This window comes from Suricata suricatta, chromosome 6, assembly GCF_006229205.1.
Source record: "Suricata suricatta isolate VVHF042 chromosome 6, meerkat_22Aug2017_6uvM2_HiC, whole genome shotgun sequence".
NCBI lineage: Eukaryota > Metazoa > Chordata > Mammalia > Carnivora > Herpestidae > Suricata > Suricata suricatta.
In genome coordinates, this window is record NC_043705.1 from 57,457,764 (window position 1) to 57,474,073 (window position 16,310).

A 16,310-nucleotide genomic window follows, 5' to 3' on the forward strand; every position below is an offset into this window, starting at 1 on the left:
AGAGAGAGACAGACAGACAGACAGCATGAGCAGGGGAGAGATAGAGAGAGAGGGAGACACAGAATCCGAGGCAGCACAGAGCCTGATGCGGGGCTAAACCCACAGACTGGACTGTGAAGATCATGCATGACCTGAGCCGAAGTTGGACGCTTAACCAACTGAACCACCCAGGAGTCCCAGAAATTATGTTTTATAGTTATTGACTATAAAATGGATAAAATTAAAACACTTTCAGTAAAACTAAATGCCACTAATTTCTAAATGCCACTGATTCCTGGAGCAGTTTTCCTAAGGTTCTACATATCTGTGGGGAAAACATTATACTCCATTCTCCCTGCCCAAGTACAAGGCTCAAGCCCAGAGATGGTAAGGCTGGATTTCACCATGAGTTTCCCCAGAAAGAAAAGGTACATTATGCTGCTGTAGGTCACAAAACAATATAGTTTAGCAAAACTATATTGATGAAGGTATTTTGCTGAGAAAATAGTTGCCAGAATTCACAAAGCTGGTTAGCAGGTCAAACACCTGAATTCTAGGTTTCGCTATTAACTATATGACCTGGAATGGCTATTGCTTAATGATCTCTCCCCTCCAACTTTTTAAAGAATTCTTTTGGACTAAATAGACATTTTCCCAAATGTGTTGAATAGACCATTATTGCCACAGGTGCTCTCGGAATTGTAGGGGTCCGCAGTTAAATGAGTTAGAGAAATGCTAAATAGATCCTTGTCTAGAAAATGCACAAAGTGTAGTAGAATATTAAAGGATTATAGAAGTCTTACAGGAAAGAAACCCTTATGTCTTTTGCACCCATTCCATGACATCCCTAAGAATTGTGTTCCATCAGGTCTACTTTCGGAACCTGTATTAGGTATCTGAGATTACTAAACTTCTGCGATTCTATTAAAACGTTTTAGCTTATATAGATAAATTATTTCAACGTGGTACTTTAATTTGTAATATCAAATGTTCTTAAGGGAATACTAGGAAAAAGTCTTTAATTCTACAGGTTTCTAGTACTCATAGATATTTAAACACAGCAACACAGAGAAGCATTATTTTTCCCTTGTGAGTACCAAAATTTTGGTTTGGAGTGACTGCTCAGAAAATAGGGTCAGAAGTTTCCCTACTTTGGGGGAGCTCAGTCCAGCACCTCAGACTCTATCCACAGTGTTTCTAGAAGGTGCAGTTTAATGTTAGGCACACAGTGTTTCTAGAAGGAACAGTTTGATGTTAAGCACTCTCTTATATCCAACTCATGTTTTCTTTTGTTTAATAGGATTTCAGTTATTCAGTTATTATTGGCTCAAAGTATATAGACCCTTAGGGACCATTTGTGTTTGTTGTTCAAAAGTAATAATGAAATTCAGAGGAAGAATCAAGGTGTTTTCATTTTATTTGTAGGATGGGTGCTACAGATAATATATATAAAGGGCAGAGTACCTTTATGGAAGAACTGACTGACACAGCAGAAATAATAAGGCAGGCCACATCCCAGTCCTTGGTTATCTTGGATGAATTGGGAAGAGGGACAAGCACCCATGATGGAATCGCCATTGCTTATGCTACACTCGAGCATTTTATTAAAGATGTGAGTATCTTGTATACCTTTTTGTATGTAAATGGTGCATAGTATACAAATTGTTTTTCTGACCTCAGCTTCTAAATATTCAAAGTTATCTTTGATTATTATAACTGACTCTGTACCTACAATTCGCCATTAAGTCACTATACTTTGAACTTAGATTGGGCCTGGATAATGTCTGTAATTCTTTGATGTGTCATCTTTTCTTTTGCTGAAGCAAAGTAAATCTGCTCAGTAGGATAATGGAATCCTTGGCAAATACTTCCAAACGGAATTGTTTATTATCCTTGGCAGACTCTAAATCAAGAGCCCCACCCACCTGTAACCCAATCCTTGGGAAGACAGAAAGAAGATAGAGCCATTTTTACCTGTGGAATGCTTTTCTTTCAGTACATCCTACAGGATCTTGATAGAAGGCCCTTGTTCCCTTGTCTTTGTGCCCTTTTCACTCCTTCAGTGCATGTCTGTTTTTTTTTCCAGAGCGCAGTTCTGAGCATCTCAGTGTGAAAGTTTGTGTTAAATTGTCTATCCCTGTCCTCTCCCTAAGACTCTCCCCGACCCTTTTTTAAGTTTATTTATTTATTCTGAGAGGGAGAGAAAGAAAGCAGGGGAGGAGGAGAGAAAGAGAGAGACCGAAGCAGGGTCTGAGCTGTGCAGAGCCCAACGATAGGACTCGAACGCACAAACTGTGAGATTGTGACCTGAGCCAAGATCAAGAGTTGGATGCTGAAGCACCTGAGCCACCCAGGCGCCCCTTCCCTTTATTAATGCTCTCTCTCTCTGTTTTGGTCTCTCCCTGTCTGTCTTCTTCTTGGCACCTGCCCTGAACCTTGTCTGTTCTAAGGTTAAGGTTTTTCTTTCTCCATTTTGTTCTCTACTTTTTAAACTCTTTTCTTTGTGTCTTTCCTCCATTTTCATTTCTTCCTCTCTTCCTTGCATAACCAATAAAAACATATTTTTCACTCCTATTTCTTTGCAAAACATATAATGCAAAAATAAACTCCCCCTTTTTTAAACTTATGTGGTCCTCAGTTTTTTGTTTGAATATTCAGTTAGATTACATAGTTAATGATGGCATGTTTTCCACTTTAAGTACTTTGAACTTTAAAAAAATCTTTATTGGGTGGGGGTGTTAAAAAAAATTAATTAATTAAAAAATTAAAAAATCTTTATTTGCAAAAAGAGCTCAAGAATGTTTCTTTAATCATTTTAATGTTTTTATTTTATTTTATTTATTTTTTTTTTTTGAGAGAGAGAGAGACAGCGTGAGCAGGGGAGGGTCAGAAAGAGAAGGAATCACAGGATCTGAAGACAGGCTCCAGGCTCTGAGCTAGCTGTCAGCACAGAACCTGACACGGGGTCGAACCCACCAACCGTGAGATCGTGACCTGAGCCAGAGTCGGACGCTTAACCAACTAAGCCACCAAGGCACCCCACTTTAATCATTTTAGAAGCTGCATATCACGTTAGTAAAGTCCTATCATTGTTTCCAAAACACATTTTATTTATTTATTTCTAAAACATTAAAAAGAATTTTTTTCTTAATGTTTATTTATTTTTGAGAGAGGGCACAAGCAGAGGAGAGGCAGAGAGAAAGAGACTCAGAATCTGAAGCTGGCTCCAGACTCTGAGCTATCAGCACAGACCCCAAAGCAAAGCTTGAACCTACAAAGTATGAGATCATGACCGGAGCTGAAGTTGTTCACTCAATGGACTGAGCCACCCAGGCTCCCCTTGTTTCTGAAACATATTTTAAACATTCATTTAAGAGCCTTTAGGAATGAATTATGACAGAATGGATTTGCCATCTCCGAGTTTCATTTCATTGTTCCCATTCTGTAGCTGCATATCGGTTAGTATGACCACATAACAAATTACTCCAAGACTTAATGGTTGAAAACAATAATAATTAGCTGTTATTTCTCACAATATCTGGAAATAAGGAATTTGAGCGTGGCTTAGCTGGGTGGTTGTGGCTCAGGGTTTCTCCCGGGGTTGCAGTCAAGTTGTCAGACGAGGCTGGCATCATCTGAAGGCCTGGCTGGGGATGGAGGACCTTCTGCCGATGTGTCTCCCTCACTGCTGGCAAATCGGTGCAGGCGATCAGCCGGGGCTCTCACTTCCTTTCCCTGTGAACCTCTTGAATACAGGGAGGGCTTCTTGAATATCCTCGTGGAAGGGCTTTCCCCAGAAGAAGCACTACAAGAGGCCAGTGACAAAATGCATTATATGAATTAGCTTCAGTCATACTCTGTTGAGCCCAAAGACCAGCCTTGATTCATTGTAAGAAGAGGCTGCTCATGAGAGTGAACATTGGGAGGTGAAGAACTTGGGGGCTGTTTGGAGGCTGGCTACCAAAAGCAACGTTATCTTACAGATCCATTTAAGAACCCTCGGGAACAAATTATGACAGAATTAAATTTGTCACATCTATTCTCATTGCTTCTATAGCTGTTTTTTGACATGTTAAGTATTAATGAAGAAAGTGTTATTTTTAGATAAAATTTATGTTAGAGGTAAGTCATTGAAGAGGATTCTTCCGGAGCAAGAATCTCTACACTTTTTATAGATGAAAGTCTTTATTTTCATGGGATCTTTTGATTGCCAGCACTGGGAACAGAGATCAGAGGAAAGGAGTGGAGAGGCTATGTAATGCGGCTACAATCTGAAAATGGGCTTGAGGAGAGCAGTGTTGTGACCCAAACCCTTAGGTCTTCTGGTTAGAGATGCCGCTCAGCTCAGGGAATGGGCATCATGGAGACAGCTGGTCTGAAGATGTTTCAGGGCAGATTTTAAGAGCAGCTCATCAAAGAAATCCTGCTTTAATAGTTGTTGGTGTTTTTTTTGTTGTTGTTGGTTCTTTTTTTTTTTTTTTTTGTAATTGTTGTAAGAGAGAAGGCACATGTTCTGACTTTTAATGAGGTGATTGGCAGATGAATCAAACCTGGAGATCTTTGATTTAATTACCCTCTCCTGCTAATACTTAGACCACGATTTGGTGTTAGTTTCTTTTAAGAGTTAAGAAATTTGGGATTTCTAGAATACATATTATGTATGCTTTAAAATGCTTATTAAAAATCTACAAATCCATATTAATACTAACAAAACAAAAATAAAATGATGGGGTTGGGTTGAGGAGAAAGAAAAGCTCTTCTTTATAGAAAGCCAACTAATAAATATACAGAGAATTTTTTTAAATCAGCATTTACTACTCACCACTATAAAAAAACTCATTCAGGCAATGATGAGCAATAGATGGTAAAACTTTTGGATGAAAGATAGATGGGGAATAGGATATTCACATAATCTCAAAGTATTACTCCAGAAATTATTTATTAATTACAAAGGAGAAAGGTTTTAGTATCTTGAAGACACCTTCTGGGCACTCACTGTAACCAAATAAGCAAATTTAGCCTCACCAGTATTGAGTCATATTGACATCATGTGCCTCCTGATATGATGTACTGAGCAGAGTACATCACCCACATAAATATATGTAATATTTCTGGTAATAAGGTTTAATCTTATTAGGAGAAAGCAATCAGCCAAATCCAAATTAGAGGACATTATACAAAAGAACTCCTGGATATTTCAAAAACATTAATGTCCTATAGACAAAAAAGAAAGGCTGAGAACTTTCTAGATTGACGGAGACTAAAGAGACATGAGTATGTGCAGGACATGATCCTTGATTTTTTTTTTATACAAAGAACATTTATAAAGAATATTACTGGGACAGTTGGGGAAATTTGTGGACTAATGTTAGATAATAGTGATATGTCTGTGTTAAATTTCTTGATTGTAATAATTTTATTCTGATGAGTAGGAGAATGTTTTTGTTCTTAGAAGACAGAATTTTAAGTACGGAAAAATCTTGGGTTTTGAGCATAATTCATTCCAGAAACATGCTTGTAATCCAAAGCACTTGTATATCAAAGTGAATTTCCCATAAGAAATAATGGAAACTCAGATGATTTGTTCCACAACCCAAAAATATTCATATAAAAATGATTATAATACTGTAATATAATATAAAATAATAAAAATAATGCAAAATATGAAAGAAAAATAAACCAATTAACCTGCACTTATCTTTGAAAATCTTCATGGCTGGCATGAGGGAGACGAGAGAAGAGGGTTATTGTGTAGGATGACTGTCACTGTCACTAACAGATGCTGACTACAGTACAGCATTCATATACTCTTGTCATACACTGTATTTAATGTCACCAGCAATCAGACAACAGAGGAAAGGGTCTATATCTGCAGACAGTCTGACCTGGAATGAAAGAAAGCATTCTTAAGCTTAGTCTTATATGGAAAAGCAAAGGAGTGTCCACAGGTGCTTTGAAGTGACAAAAAATAGCCTAGTTGTGGGCACCATCCATGTTCTGGAAAATCACTGATTTTTCAGTGTGCCAAACATAGTGCCCCGAGACCCAGCATCAACATGGGAGACAATCACCCACAATCCCGCAGCAGGAGAGAAAAGAAGCATTGGCTCCACGTGATCATGTGACATTTGGTGTCACGTATTACTCATATTGCAAGACATGACTCATTTATCAAGTCAGAATTTATTAGAAATGTTTGTTTGTCTTACAGAACAATTTACAGTCCAAGGTTCTATTGTATGTAGGGATGCAGTGTCATGTCTGCAGTTCTTAAATGGTTCAGGCAAGGTGTGCATGTGTGTGTGTGTGTGTGTGTGTGTGTGTTATGGCAAAATATTAACTGGTGATTGTCGAGATAAAGAGAAATGAATATTCATTGTAATGAATTCATTGCATTCATGAAAGTTTGACCTTTTTCAAAACAAAGTTGAAGAAAATTTGAAAATAAAATAACATTTATTATGTCTTACTGCTTTAGGTGAAATCCTTAACCCTGTTTGTCACCCATTATCCACCAGTTTGTGAATTAGAAAAAAGTTACATACAACAGGTGGGAAATTATCACATGGGATTCTTGGTCAATGAGGATGAAAGCAGAGAGGATCCAGGTATGAAATAACGCTTACAGTAAGTAAAACTAGAATGTTTTTGGTTCGTATTTGATAACTTGAAATTCATAGGTACATGAACTTACTGGTTATTAAGTAAAAGCTGTGACTCTTGATTATAAATGACATTTGTCCAAATTCATTTTCTTTAAGCTTAGGGTCACGTAGAATTTACATTTATCTTCACAACCTCTGAGTGCTCCTCTGGTCTTCCTTACCTCTTTTTTCTACAGGAAGATGTGTAGGTTTTACTCTGAGATTCATTTTAGGAAAGATGCCCTAACCGTCAAGAGTATTAGTCATCTTTAGAAATGTCCAGTAGATTTCCCCAAATATCATCCCCAGTTTTCTATACTGGACATATGTTTTATCTTAAATTGATAAGGAAACTGAATCTTAGGTAAAGTGGCTTGCCCACGTGAGCTGCTTGGGTGGGGGCTGAGCCTAGAATTGAAGAATCTGCGAGTAGCTTCTTTGCTGCTCTGCTAAAATGGTGAGTGGGGTCTACAGTGTTTTTCCGACCCTTTCCACAATATACTTGTGTTACAGGAATGAGGCATTTCGTGAAAAAGAACATCATTAGCCAGTAGAAATAAATTCATACCATTAAGTAATGTCAATTTTAGTATAATTTTATTTTCCTGTTCAGTAGTAATTTTTTAAGCTTCCAACTTTTGGGCCAGTGATGGTTTACACGGTTGGTGTGCTATAATGGAAAATTCGTTATCCAAGACACTCCAGAGTCCAAATTTTATTTTGGAAAAGTAATAAAGAGTAGACCTGAAAAAGAAATCAGGCAGCTGGCCCAAATAAAACAAAGCCCTGGACCTGAGGTAAATGTAATGTTAGGCAATCCTTGCCTTTCACCACCATGCGGTCTCGAAAAACACATCATAAATTCTCTCATGGAAGCAGTTTCATATCTATTAATCTGCATCCAAAATGACAGGAGGAGCTTATAAGCTAAAACCCAGTGGGATAAACAAGAGTTCACCAGCAGGGAAGGGTCACTGATAAGCGTTTATGTGAACAGACTACTAAACCATAAGTTTTGGCATTTCACCCTATTGATTTAAATGTTTACTCATGAGCATAATTTTAAACCTTAAATAATGTTGAAAGGCTCCCGCTAAGTCAGTAGACCTCTGCTTCTGTCCCTTCCCCCCTCCCCCCTCCCCCATCCATTGCCACAGCAGCTGCTTTCAACTCTTTCTTTCCTTTCTTCCACTTCTCTAACTAGTAGGCCGACCTTCCTATCTCTGGCTTCATCCCCTCAACACATCACTGTTTGGCTGCTCATCGTGCTGGATGGGAGTCTGCAGCCTTCCCTGCTCTGACCTTCCACTGTACTCTGTCCAGGTGCCTTTGGTCTCATTCCTCTTCCTAGTTTTCACTGTTATTGCCAGTAAGGCTTGCTTCCTCATGAGCCAGGTATAAGGACAAGTGCATTCTCTTTCTCTTGCAACTTTTTTGGTTTTTGTATTTTTGCCTTGTTTTCAGTTCATTCTTCTCTTTGAGTCTATCTGACTCTTCCGGCACCCTCCAATAGCATGGTAAAACGCCTCTCTAGACATTTTTCCACATGACAGAACTGTTGGTTCCACTTTTCCTCACTGGACTCATTCCTCCGGGAGCCCTTGGTCCTGCTCATCTGAACTGTTTGCTCCTAGGCCTGCTTCACGGCTGCTTCCCGAAACCTGTCTTTACCATCATCCTGGGAGAGTCCACTCAGCCCGCCTTCTGTGCATTTGATCGCCGGTCACAGAACACTTGAATTCATAAGGGCTCCACTCATAAGAATGTAAATAACCTCACATTACAGGAACCTCAGAGGAAGAGTGGGCTTCAGCTCCTCCTCTTTGCAATTCTCTAGGCTCTGTCTTCCTGCCCTGTTGGCCTCATCATCAGGCTAGTGACAAGGTGGCTTTGGCTCTTTTGTGCATCAAACCCAGAATTGACACTGTCCAAAGGAAGAAAAGGAACCAGCATCTCCTGCAACTCTTTCCTAGGAGCAAGAGAACTTTTCTCAGATGTCCACTAGCGTCTCATCATTGTCACATCTCCCTTTCAGAACTGAATCAAATGCTCATTCTTAAACCAATTTCTAGAAGTGAGAATGGCAAGGATGACTTTGATCAGCCTAGATTAACCAGGATCAGCTTTTGGAGCTTGGTATGAGGACATTATCTCTTGAGTTAAATGATCAGTGAATTAATTCCATATAAAATCAAGGTTTTCTTAGGGTTGGAAAAGATTTTGGATGCCCTACTTATAATATCAACTTGAGGTAAATTGAGATTTTACAGGAATGAAAATGTCTCCAAGTATCCTTTCATACTTGATTTGTATTTTAGCTAGGGCTGGAATTTTGGGTTGAAAATAACTTTTACTCAAAGTGTTGAAGCATTACTCCATTGTCTGCTTACTTCCAGTATTGTTCCCGCTACATCTGTGTTTCATCCATTATCTCTCATCTAACTCCTCTGGTGTCTAAATTAGAGGCCATTGCGTAGGTCATCAGTCAAATGCCCCACAGGCCTTTTGGGTGGCTTCTAAGATACTATGTTATAATTTCCCATATTGAGGTAGATGTAGCAATGAACTAGCAGTGAGAAGCATGTATTTTTATTCCAGTCTGTAAAATCTTGGACAAGTTACCTAACCTCATCCACCTCTAAATTTTATGAATCTGTCCCAAAAGTGACTTCAGAAACTTTTTGATCAGCACACCTCTTTAATAATCACCTAGAAAAATTTGGCTTTCAAACAAATTTTGTTAAGTTCCCCTATAATAAGCAGGAACATGAATTATTACCTTCACTGACTAAACAATGCCACATAAACCTCTCAGTAGTATCCTTTTAGGAAATGGGTATAGCTTATAAGCGAAATCCCCACCAAGCACTTTTATTTACCGTCTTCTCTCCCGTCTGGTTCTGCTGCCTCCACATTGCCCTCTCTCTCTCTGTCTCTCTCCCTCTCCCCACCCCCCCCCACACACAGTCTTTCCCCTTCTCCCCTCTAAGAGGAGTGAAGGATAGTATTGATGTAGAACATAACTATAAAAACTCCCTCATGTGATTATGGGAGAGTGGTCACACTATTTACCTTGATGGTGTGAGAACTGCCATAAATAGTACTACAGTAGAGACCAGTATATGATGACAAATTCAGCAGCTGTTTGTACTGATATATGTTAAGTTATTCAGAGCAATACATATTTTTATAATGTATCTATAAAATTTACTTTTATTTAAGTATGTTTATATGTTTAATGTAATATATAAATATATTAATTATAATTATATGTAATATAGCTATAAGATATATAGCTATATTAGATATAAAAAGCATTGTATAGGCATATATATAAAGAACAAAAGCCATCAGCAAAGCATACATATTTTAACTATGGGGGTTTTGTGGCATTCAGTAGGCTTTCAGAAAAGGATAGAATGGATGGACAGATAATGAATGGGCAGACAGATGAATGACAAGGACCAGCATGGAGGCTAGATTATAGAGTGGAGAATGAAGGGGGGACAGTTAGGACAAAGCCAGTGGAAGGGATAAAGACTTTTTTTGTCTTAAGGATGACAAGAGTTTGCTTTTTGAATGCCTGCTGCTGTTCACTTCACTTTTGGTCATGTGAGCATCAAAGAGTAACAAAAAAGTACCCAAGTTAGCAGGCAGTGGTTTCTTCATGCTTCTTTCCTAGTCTGTTTCCACCCACCTCCTCACCTGTTCTTTGTGTTCCTTGAGTTTTATTTGGAGGCAAAAGGTATTCTTAGTGCTTTGTAATATGAGTTTTAGTCTGTATTCCCGAGAGTGCCAGCATTCTTTCCACCTCCCACTTTCAGCACCCAGCCCTAGAAAGGTGTTATTTGTTGCTGAATTCTTCCCGGAGGTTAAAGAAAACTCCATTATCCTTTTTCTCAGTTACGCTTTTTAGTTTTTAGCTGATAAAAGAATAAAGCGTACACATTTACCAAATGACATAATGTATGATAAAAAGCTCTTGACAAAGTTATAATAAGTTTCAATAAACATAGGGTCTCAGAAATCATTAAAAATCTGGTCCATTTGGGGCATTCTTGCAACACAGTGCAGTTACATTGAATTTCTTAATAAAAACTGCATAAGCTTGAGGTGCTTTAGATTTATCAAAGATTAAACTATATGAAGCTTTATCTTTATATTGTTGTACTTTATTATATCCCAATTCTTTAGATGTTTTTAATTCATGTGCATGTCGTTGTGTGGTAGACTGGGTTCCTCGGGAAGCAGACTCCGAGATTTCTGCGCCACGTGTTGATGGGGAGCACTCTCGTGATCACATCTGAGGGCGGGGCTGGGCAGGGCTGGGCTGTGTTGTGGTCACGAGGCTTCAGCCAGCCTTACGGAGAGCTCTGAGACGGGGTTGGTCAGTCAGAGTTACCTCAGCAGGGGGCGAGGGAGCGTGACCTTTCTCCTCCTTATTAGTTAGCTGTTGTCACGTGTTACCCCACCGTATAGCTTAAAACAAACATCTATCAGCTGATCATTTCTCTGCGTCAGGAATCCGGGCGCAGCTTAGATGGACACTTCTACCTCATGGTCTCTCACAAGATACAATCAAAGTTGTCTAGGTCAGTCATCACTTCAAGGTTTAACTGGGGGAGGTTATTTCCCAGACTTCTTACATGGCTGCTGGCAAGTCATAGAAGATCTGCTTCCAAGTTTACTCACGTGACTGTTGGTCAGAGACATCAGTTTCTTTCCATGTGGGCTTTCCAGCCCACCATATGGCAACTGGTTTCCCTCAGAGCAAATAAGCAAGAAAGTGAAAGTGCCCAGGACAGAGGCCACATGGTCTTTTGTGATCTAATTTTAGAAATGACAGTGCATCATTTTTGCCATGTTTTATTCATTAGAAGCAAATCACTAGGTTGTGCCCACACTTAAGGGCATGGAATGACACAGGGGCATGAGCACCAGGAGGCAGGGCTCTCTGGTGGCCATCTGAGAAGCTGTCTCCCATACCTATCCGTTGAGGTGCAGGCTGCCCTAGACAGGACGTGACCTCAGGCGAAACAGGTCTCTCAAGCTGAGGTGACTCCCAAAGAGGGAATACAGCTGAAGATGGTGGGCTAACAACTCTCCTGACAGCTGGGGCAATTAACCCTTTAGTCCTAAGTGGGAGCTGAGTGGTACTGAGCAATATTCACTTGAATATATAACTCTTGAGTAGCCCAGTATATCTAATAAACCAGAACTTCTCAGTCTTGTTATCAAACTTTGTAACATGTTGTATTTTTTATGTTTTTTGCTGTTTTGTTTTTAGCATTCTTAGAAATATCTCTTATGTATTTTATTTTAGAGTGTATTATATACAAGACCATTCAGTGAGCACATTCTTTCACTGAAAAAAAAACCAAACACTTTTTTCCATCTCTTTTAAAGGAGAAATTATATTGTACTATCAATCAGAATCATTCTTTTTCTGATAATAGCAGTTCAGTCCAAAATTTTTAGAAAGCAGCATAAAATGAAATAAGCCTTTACCTTACCCCAAATCATTGTTAAAAACCCTTTTAGGTGGAGGCATGGGACTGGCTCCGTTGGTAGAGCGTGTGACTCTTGACCTCGGGTTTGTAAACTCGAGTCCCATGTTAAGTGCAGAGATTACTTAAAAACAAAATCTTAAAAAAAAAAAAAAAAAAAGGCAACACAAAAAAACCCTTTTAGGTGAGCTACAAGATCCTTCATGCAAGAGAATTTTCAAAACAATATTTGCCCCTTTCCTAGATATGTACATTTGAAAAATAGAGGTAAGAGGTGATTTGGAACAATGTGTGCCTTCTTCAGATTGCAAATTTTTTGCAGTTTTAATTGAGTAAAGTTGTAAGAGCTTATATGTCTTCTTTAATCTTCTACTTCCAACTTTCAGGCATAGTTTCCTTTATCTCCTTTTATTTGTTTATTTTTTTAATTTTGTAGGTGAAGAACAAGTCCCTGATTTTGTCACATTTCTTTATCAAATAACCAGAGGAATTGCAGCAAGGAGTTATGGACTAAATGTGGCTAAACTAGCAGATGTTCCTGAAGAAATTTTAAAGAAAGCAGCTAGCAAGTCCAAAGAATTAGAAGGATTAGTAAATATGAAAAGGTCAGAATGATTGTGTTGCATTTTTTGGTTCATAATGAAACCTTCCAAATTGTCCAGCAGGAATAAGATTGTCCTGTAAATGAACATCAGATTTACCTTTAAGCATCTCTTCAAATATTCTGAAGCATTTAATTACAATAAAATGAAAACAGATCTTTGAAAAGCTCATGTGGATTCAGTCCGCCTTCTCTGCTCAAATCTTTATCTGTTGAGTTGCTAAATTGGTTTTTCAGTCATTTTTCTAAAGAACTAAGTTAACTCCTTACTGTGTGCCAACATGGTAGTTGCTTAAAACATTCAGTTGTATAGCAAATTACTAAAATAGATGACATTTAAAACCTTTCAAGTACTTCTTTTATTCTTATATTGCAATCAGAAATTAAGAATTCTGTCAGGACATGAACGAAAATAATAGTATTATAGACTACGTAATTGTAGTCAGTATCCCCACATCACTTCTTTTGTGACAAGTTTTTCATTCTAAACTACCTTCTTTCTGTCACCTAGAGTGCTTATATGAATGCATTCTGCTTGTTACCCTTGATATCCAGCCAGTATATAGCCAGTGTATTAACTAATCTTAATATAAATAAATATACTTTGGAAAGAAGATATTCCCAGGAAAACATTCTATTAATAATAATAAATTATAGCCTTTCCCCCCTCAGATGTAAGATTATGTTATAAAATGACATAAGCTCTTCATCCATCTCCTGCCCCAGCCCTGTACTGCCTGGCGAGTCCCATCTGCCTAGGACAAGACATTTCTGCCCTGGTTGATAACCATGTGACCATAAGAGAAAAGATTGCTGGTCAAAGAGGAAATCTTGGCTGGCCGCCATACTAGAAGAAAATTTTTAGTCCTGGAAATCATAATCGAATTTAAATGTTGAAATAGTAATACCTAATATTAGTTAAACAATTGCCAATTTGTGTACGGAAGTTGTGCAACCAATGTCTCCAGTTCCTTTCTCTTGTGGTTTTGCCTTGGCATTCTACGCTTTGCAGTGGTAAATAGTGGTTGACCAAGTCCAAAGTGCTGGAATAGTATAAATGACGTGCAGCTTCTTCTGTTGACACTCTCTTTTGCATCATTTCTACAATGCCCAATTAGAAAAGTAATTATTTATTATGAGAGTTTAAAGATAAGTTTTGCTGCAAAGTCTAAAAAAACTTATATCCTCTTTTGTTATCTTTTATTATTTTTCTTTTTCCCTAGAGAAACTAGAATAAAGCTTTACTACAAAAGGATATATATGCAAGATGGCCATAAACTATGATGGTTTACACTTATTGCTGCTATATAGCCTATTAATAGCAGGAGCAATAAAATTGACAGGCTATAATATTTTAACTCTTCTAACTACTGTGTAACATTTTGAAATCTATGATCTGGACAAAGACAGAACTGTCAGAAGAGATTGCATTGGGGTCGAATCTGATTATTCATTAGGACACTATATTCATTATTTCAACCTTTTACTACAAGTGCTTCTCACGTCAATTCCATTGGAAAGATCAAAGAAACCAAAGGGAATGTTGTGCATTTGTGTGGGTTTGTTAGAACAGCTAATACGTATTGAATGCTACCTGTGCACAGAAACAAGTCTAAGCAGTCATTTGCAGCAGCCTAGACACTGTGCCGGTGACTGTTCTTACTGCTATACATACATTCACTCATTTCTCTTGACAACTTTGTGAGACAGGTACTGTCGTTATCCCCATATCATAGTTTGGGAGAATGAGGTAAAGCGACAGTAGATCAACCAGGAAACCAGGGTCCCATACCTAGTCAGTGACAGGAGCATTGACAGGAGCTCAGATACTCTGGCACCAGACCCTAAACACTTACCTGGCCTTTCTTCTATAGAAAAATTATGTCTGTGTTATGTTGGCATTCTGCTCTTTCATGAGCTAGCTTTACTTGATTAAATCAGTTTTGCTTTTCATCATGGGAGCACACAAAGCCCGTGGTCTAAGTTAGAACAAGCTGGCCTCTCCCCTCCTTGGAGGCAGTGGGGGCCGTCACCAGCCTCAGTCCTTGGTTATAACAGCGTCCCCAAAAGGCTGACACCGGCACAGCTTCTAAGCACAGAGCCCTCCCTGCCTGGTGGTCCAAAGTCATAGTCCTTTTATAGCGTTCAGTGAAATGTGTTGTCCCCCAACAATTTCATTTATAAAATAAATCGTATTTTACTTTCTCTCCAGGAAAAGGCTTAAGTGTTTTGCAAAGTTATGGATGATAAATGATGCAAAAGGCCTGCAAAAGTGGAGAGACGAGTTTGACGCGGAAGAAACTTCAGGCCTCTCTTCTTGATGAAAACGAAGACTACACTGGTGAACAAAACAGGGAGAGTTAAAAGTACCATCTGTACAAGACAATTGTCCAGTAACAGCCTATCTTTGTGTGATGGGAGCAGAAAATCCGAGCTCTTGTATATTCCTGCTGGAAAAGGCCTTTTATGTAGAAGGCTGTGCCAGGCTCTTGTCACCCTGTCATATAAAAATATAAACAGTTTTGGATATTAAGACTTCTGTTATACAATTAGAAAACGTCATGAATAGTAAGCTTCACATAAAATGACACCTCCTAAATGAAACCTAATATGGTTAAACACAGTTCATGAACTTTTAGAGAGTGATATAAAAATTTAATTCATATTTTTATTTGTTCCAATTCAGATTAATTTGCAGCTGCTGGGTGAGATGTCTAGCAGAAGTATACCTTTTCATTTGAACTAAAATAATTTTATCATGCCACCAGTTTATTCACTATGAGCATAAGAAATTTTGATAAGAAATAGAAAAGATTATCAAGCTTTTAGAAAGTAGAACACAGAAGGAATAAGATCATATGAAATTTGAAAAGTTAAATACTGTCAGAGTTTTAAGCAATTTAGAAGTTATTGGATGAAATTATTTGTCATGCAATCAGGTAATAAACATTTAATGAATACTTGCTATAAATGATGATTTTTTTTTTGTTGAATGTTGGGGTTTTCTACTGTCTGGCAATTGGTACTTTTTAGGTTCAGTTATAGAACCAAGGTTGCTGCTCCCACATGTACAAAGGACTGAGCTTCTTTGTTTTGGACCTTTCTGTTCATCAGTGTAGAAAATGTATGATCCCCCCAGTGTCAAAGTATATAGCTTTGTTGATACTTGACAATACTCCCTCTTTACACATTTAGCATGACATGTGTTTGACTGTGTCCCTGAGTTTTTTATAGCAAAAACCTGGCTTCTCAAATCCGTGTCTTTTTTGTTTCTAAATATATGGTCTTGTACAAAGGCTCTCCTTTCTGTTTCCCATCCATTTATTATTCCTGCTTGTTAAATGTCTTCCCTACATTTGGCAGCCGTATTTCTAATTCCTTCTTTAGTTTATTTTCTATAGTGACCCTCATGATGACCCCTGGACCCGGGGGTCAGTACAGTCTCCCCAAGCTGAAGAGTGGTTGGTTACTGCACTTTTGAGTCACTCACATTTTAGCCCTCTGGTTCCCAGCCTTTCTGAACTTAGAAAATGAAACCATTTGATTGATTCCACAATCCCTTCAGAAATATTAATACAT

At 38.3% G+C, this 16,310-nt stretch overlaps 1 protein-coding gene across 4 annotated transcripts in view; it reads left to right on the forward strand.

The window, feature by feature from the left end:
• Positions 1 to 16,030, forward strand: part of MSH3 (mutS homolog 3) — a 176,271-nt gene extending 160,241 nt beyond the window's left edge. For 3 of the 4 annotated variants that reach the window (XM_029942517.1, XM_029942518.1, XM_029942521.1), the window contains 4 exons: positions 1,405 to 1,591; positions 6,458 to 6,587; positions 12,567 to 12,735; positions 14,944 to 16,030. In XM_029942517.1, coding sequence (XP_029798377.1) covers positions 1,405 to 1,591; positions 6,458 to 6,587; positions 12,567 to 12,735; positions 14,944 to 15,052 — 595 coding nt within the window. In that variant the 3' untranslated portion in view covers positions 15,053 to 16,030. Of the gene's footprint in view, positions 1 to 1,404; positions 1,592 to 6,457; positions 6,588 to 12,566; positions 12,736 to 14,943 lie in introns of those variants that run through there. The other variant, XM_029942520.1, reaches the window with a different exon arrangement.
• The last annotated feature ends 280 nt before the right edge of the window (positions 16,031 to 16,310 follow it).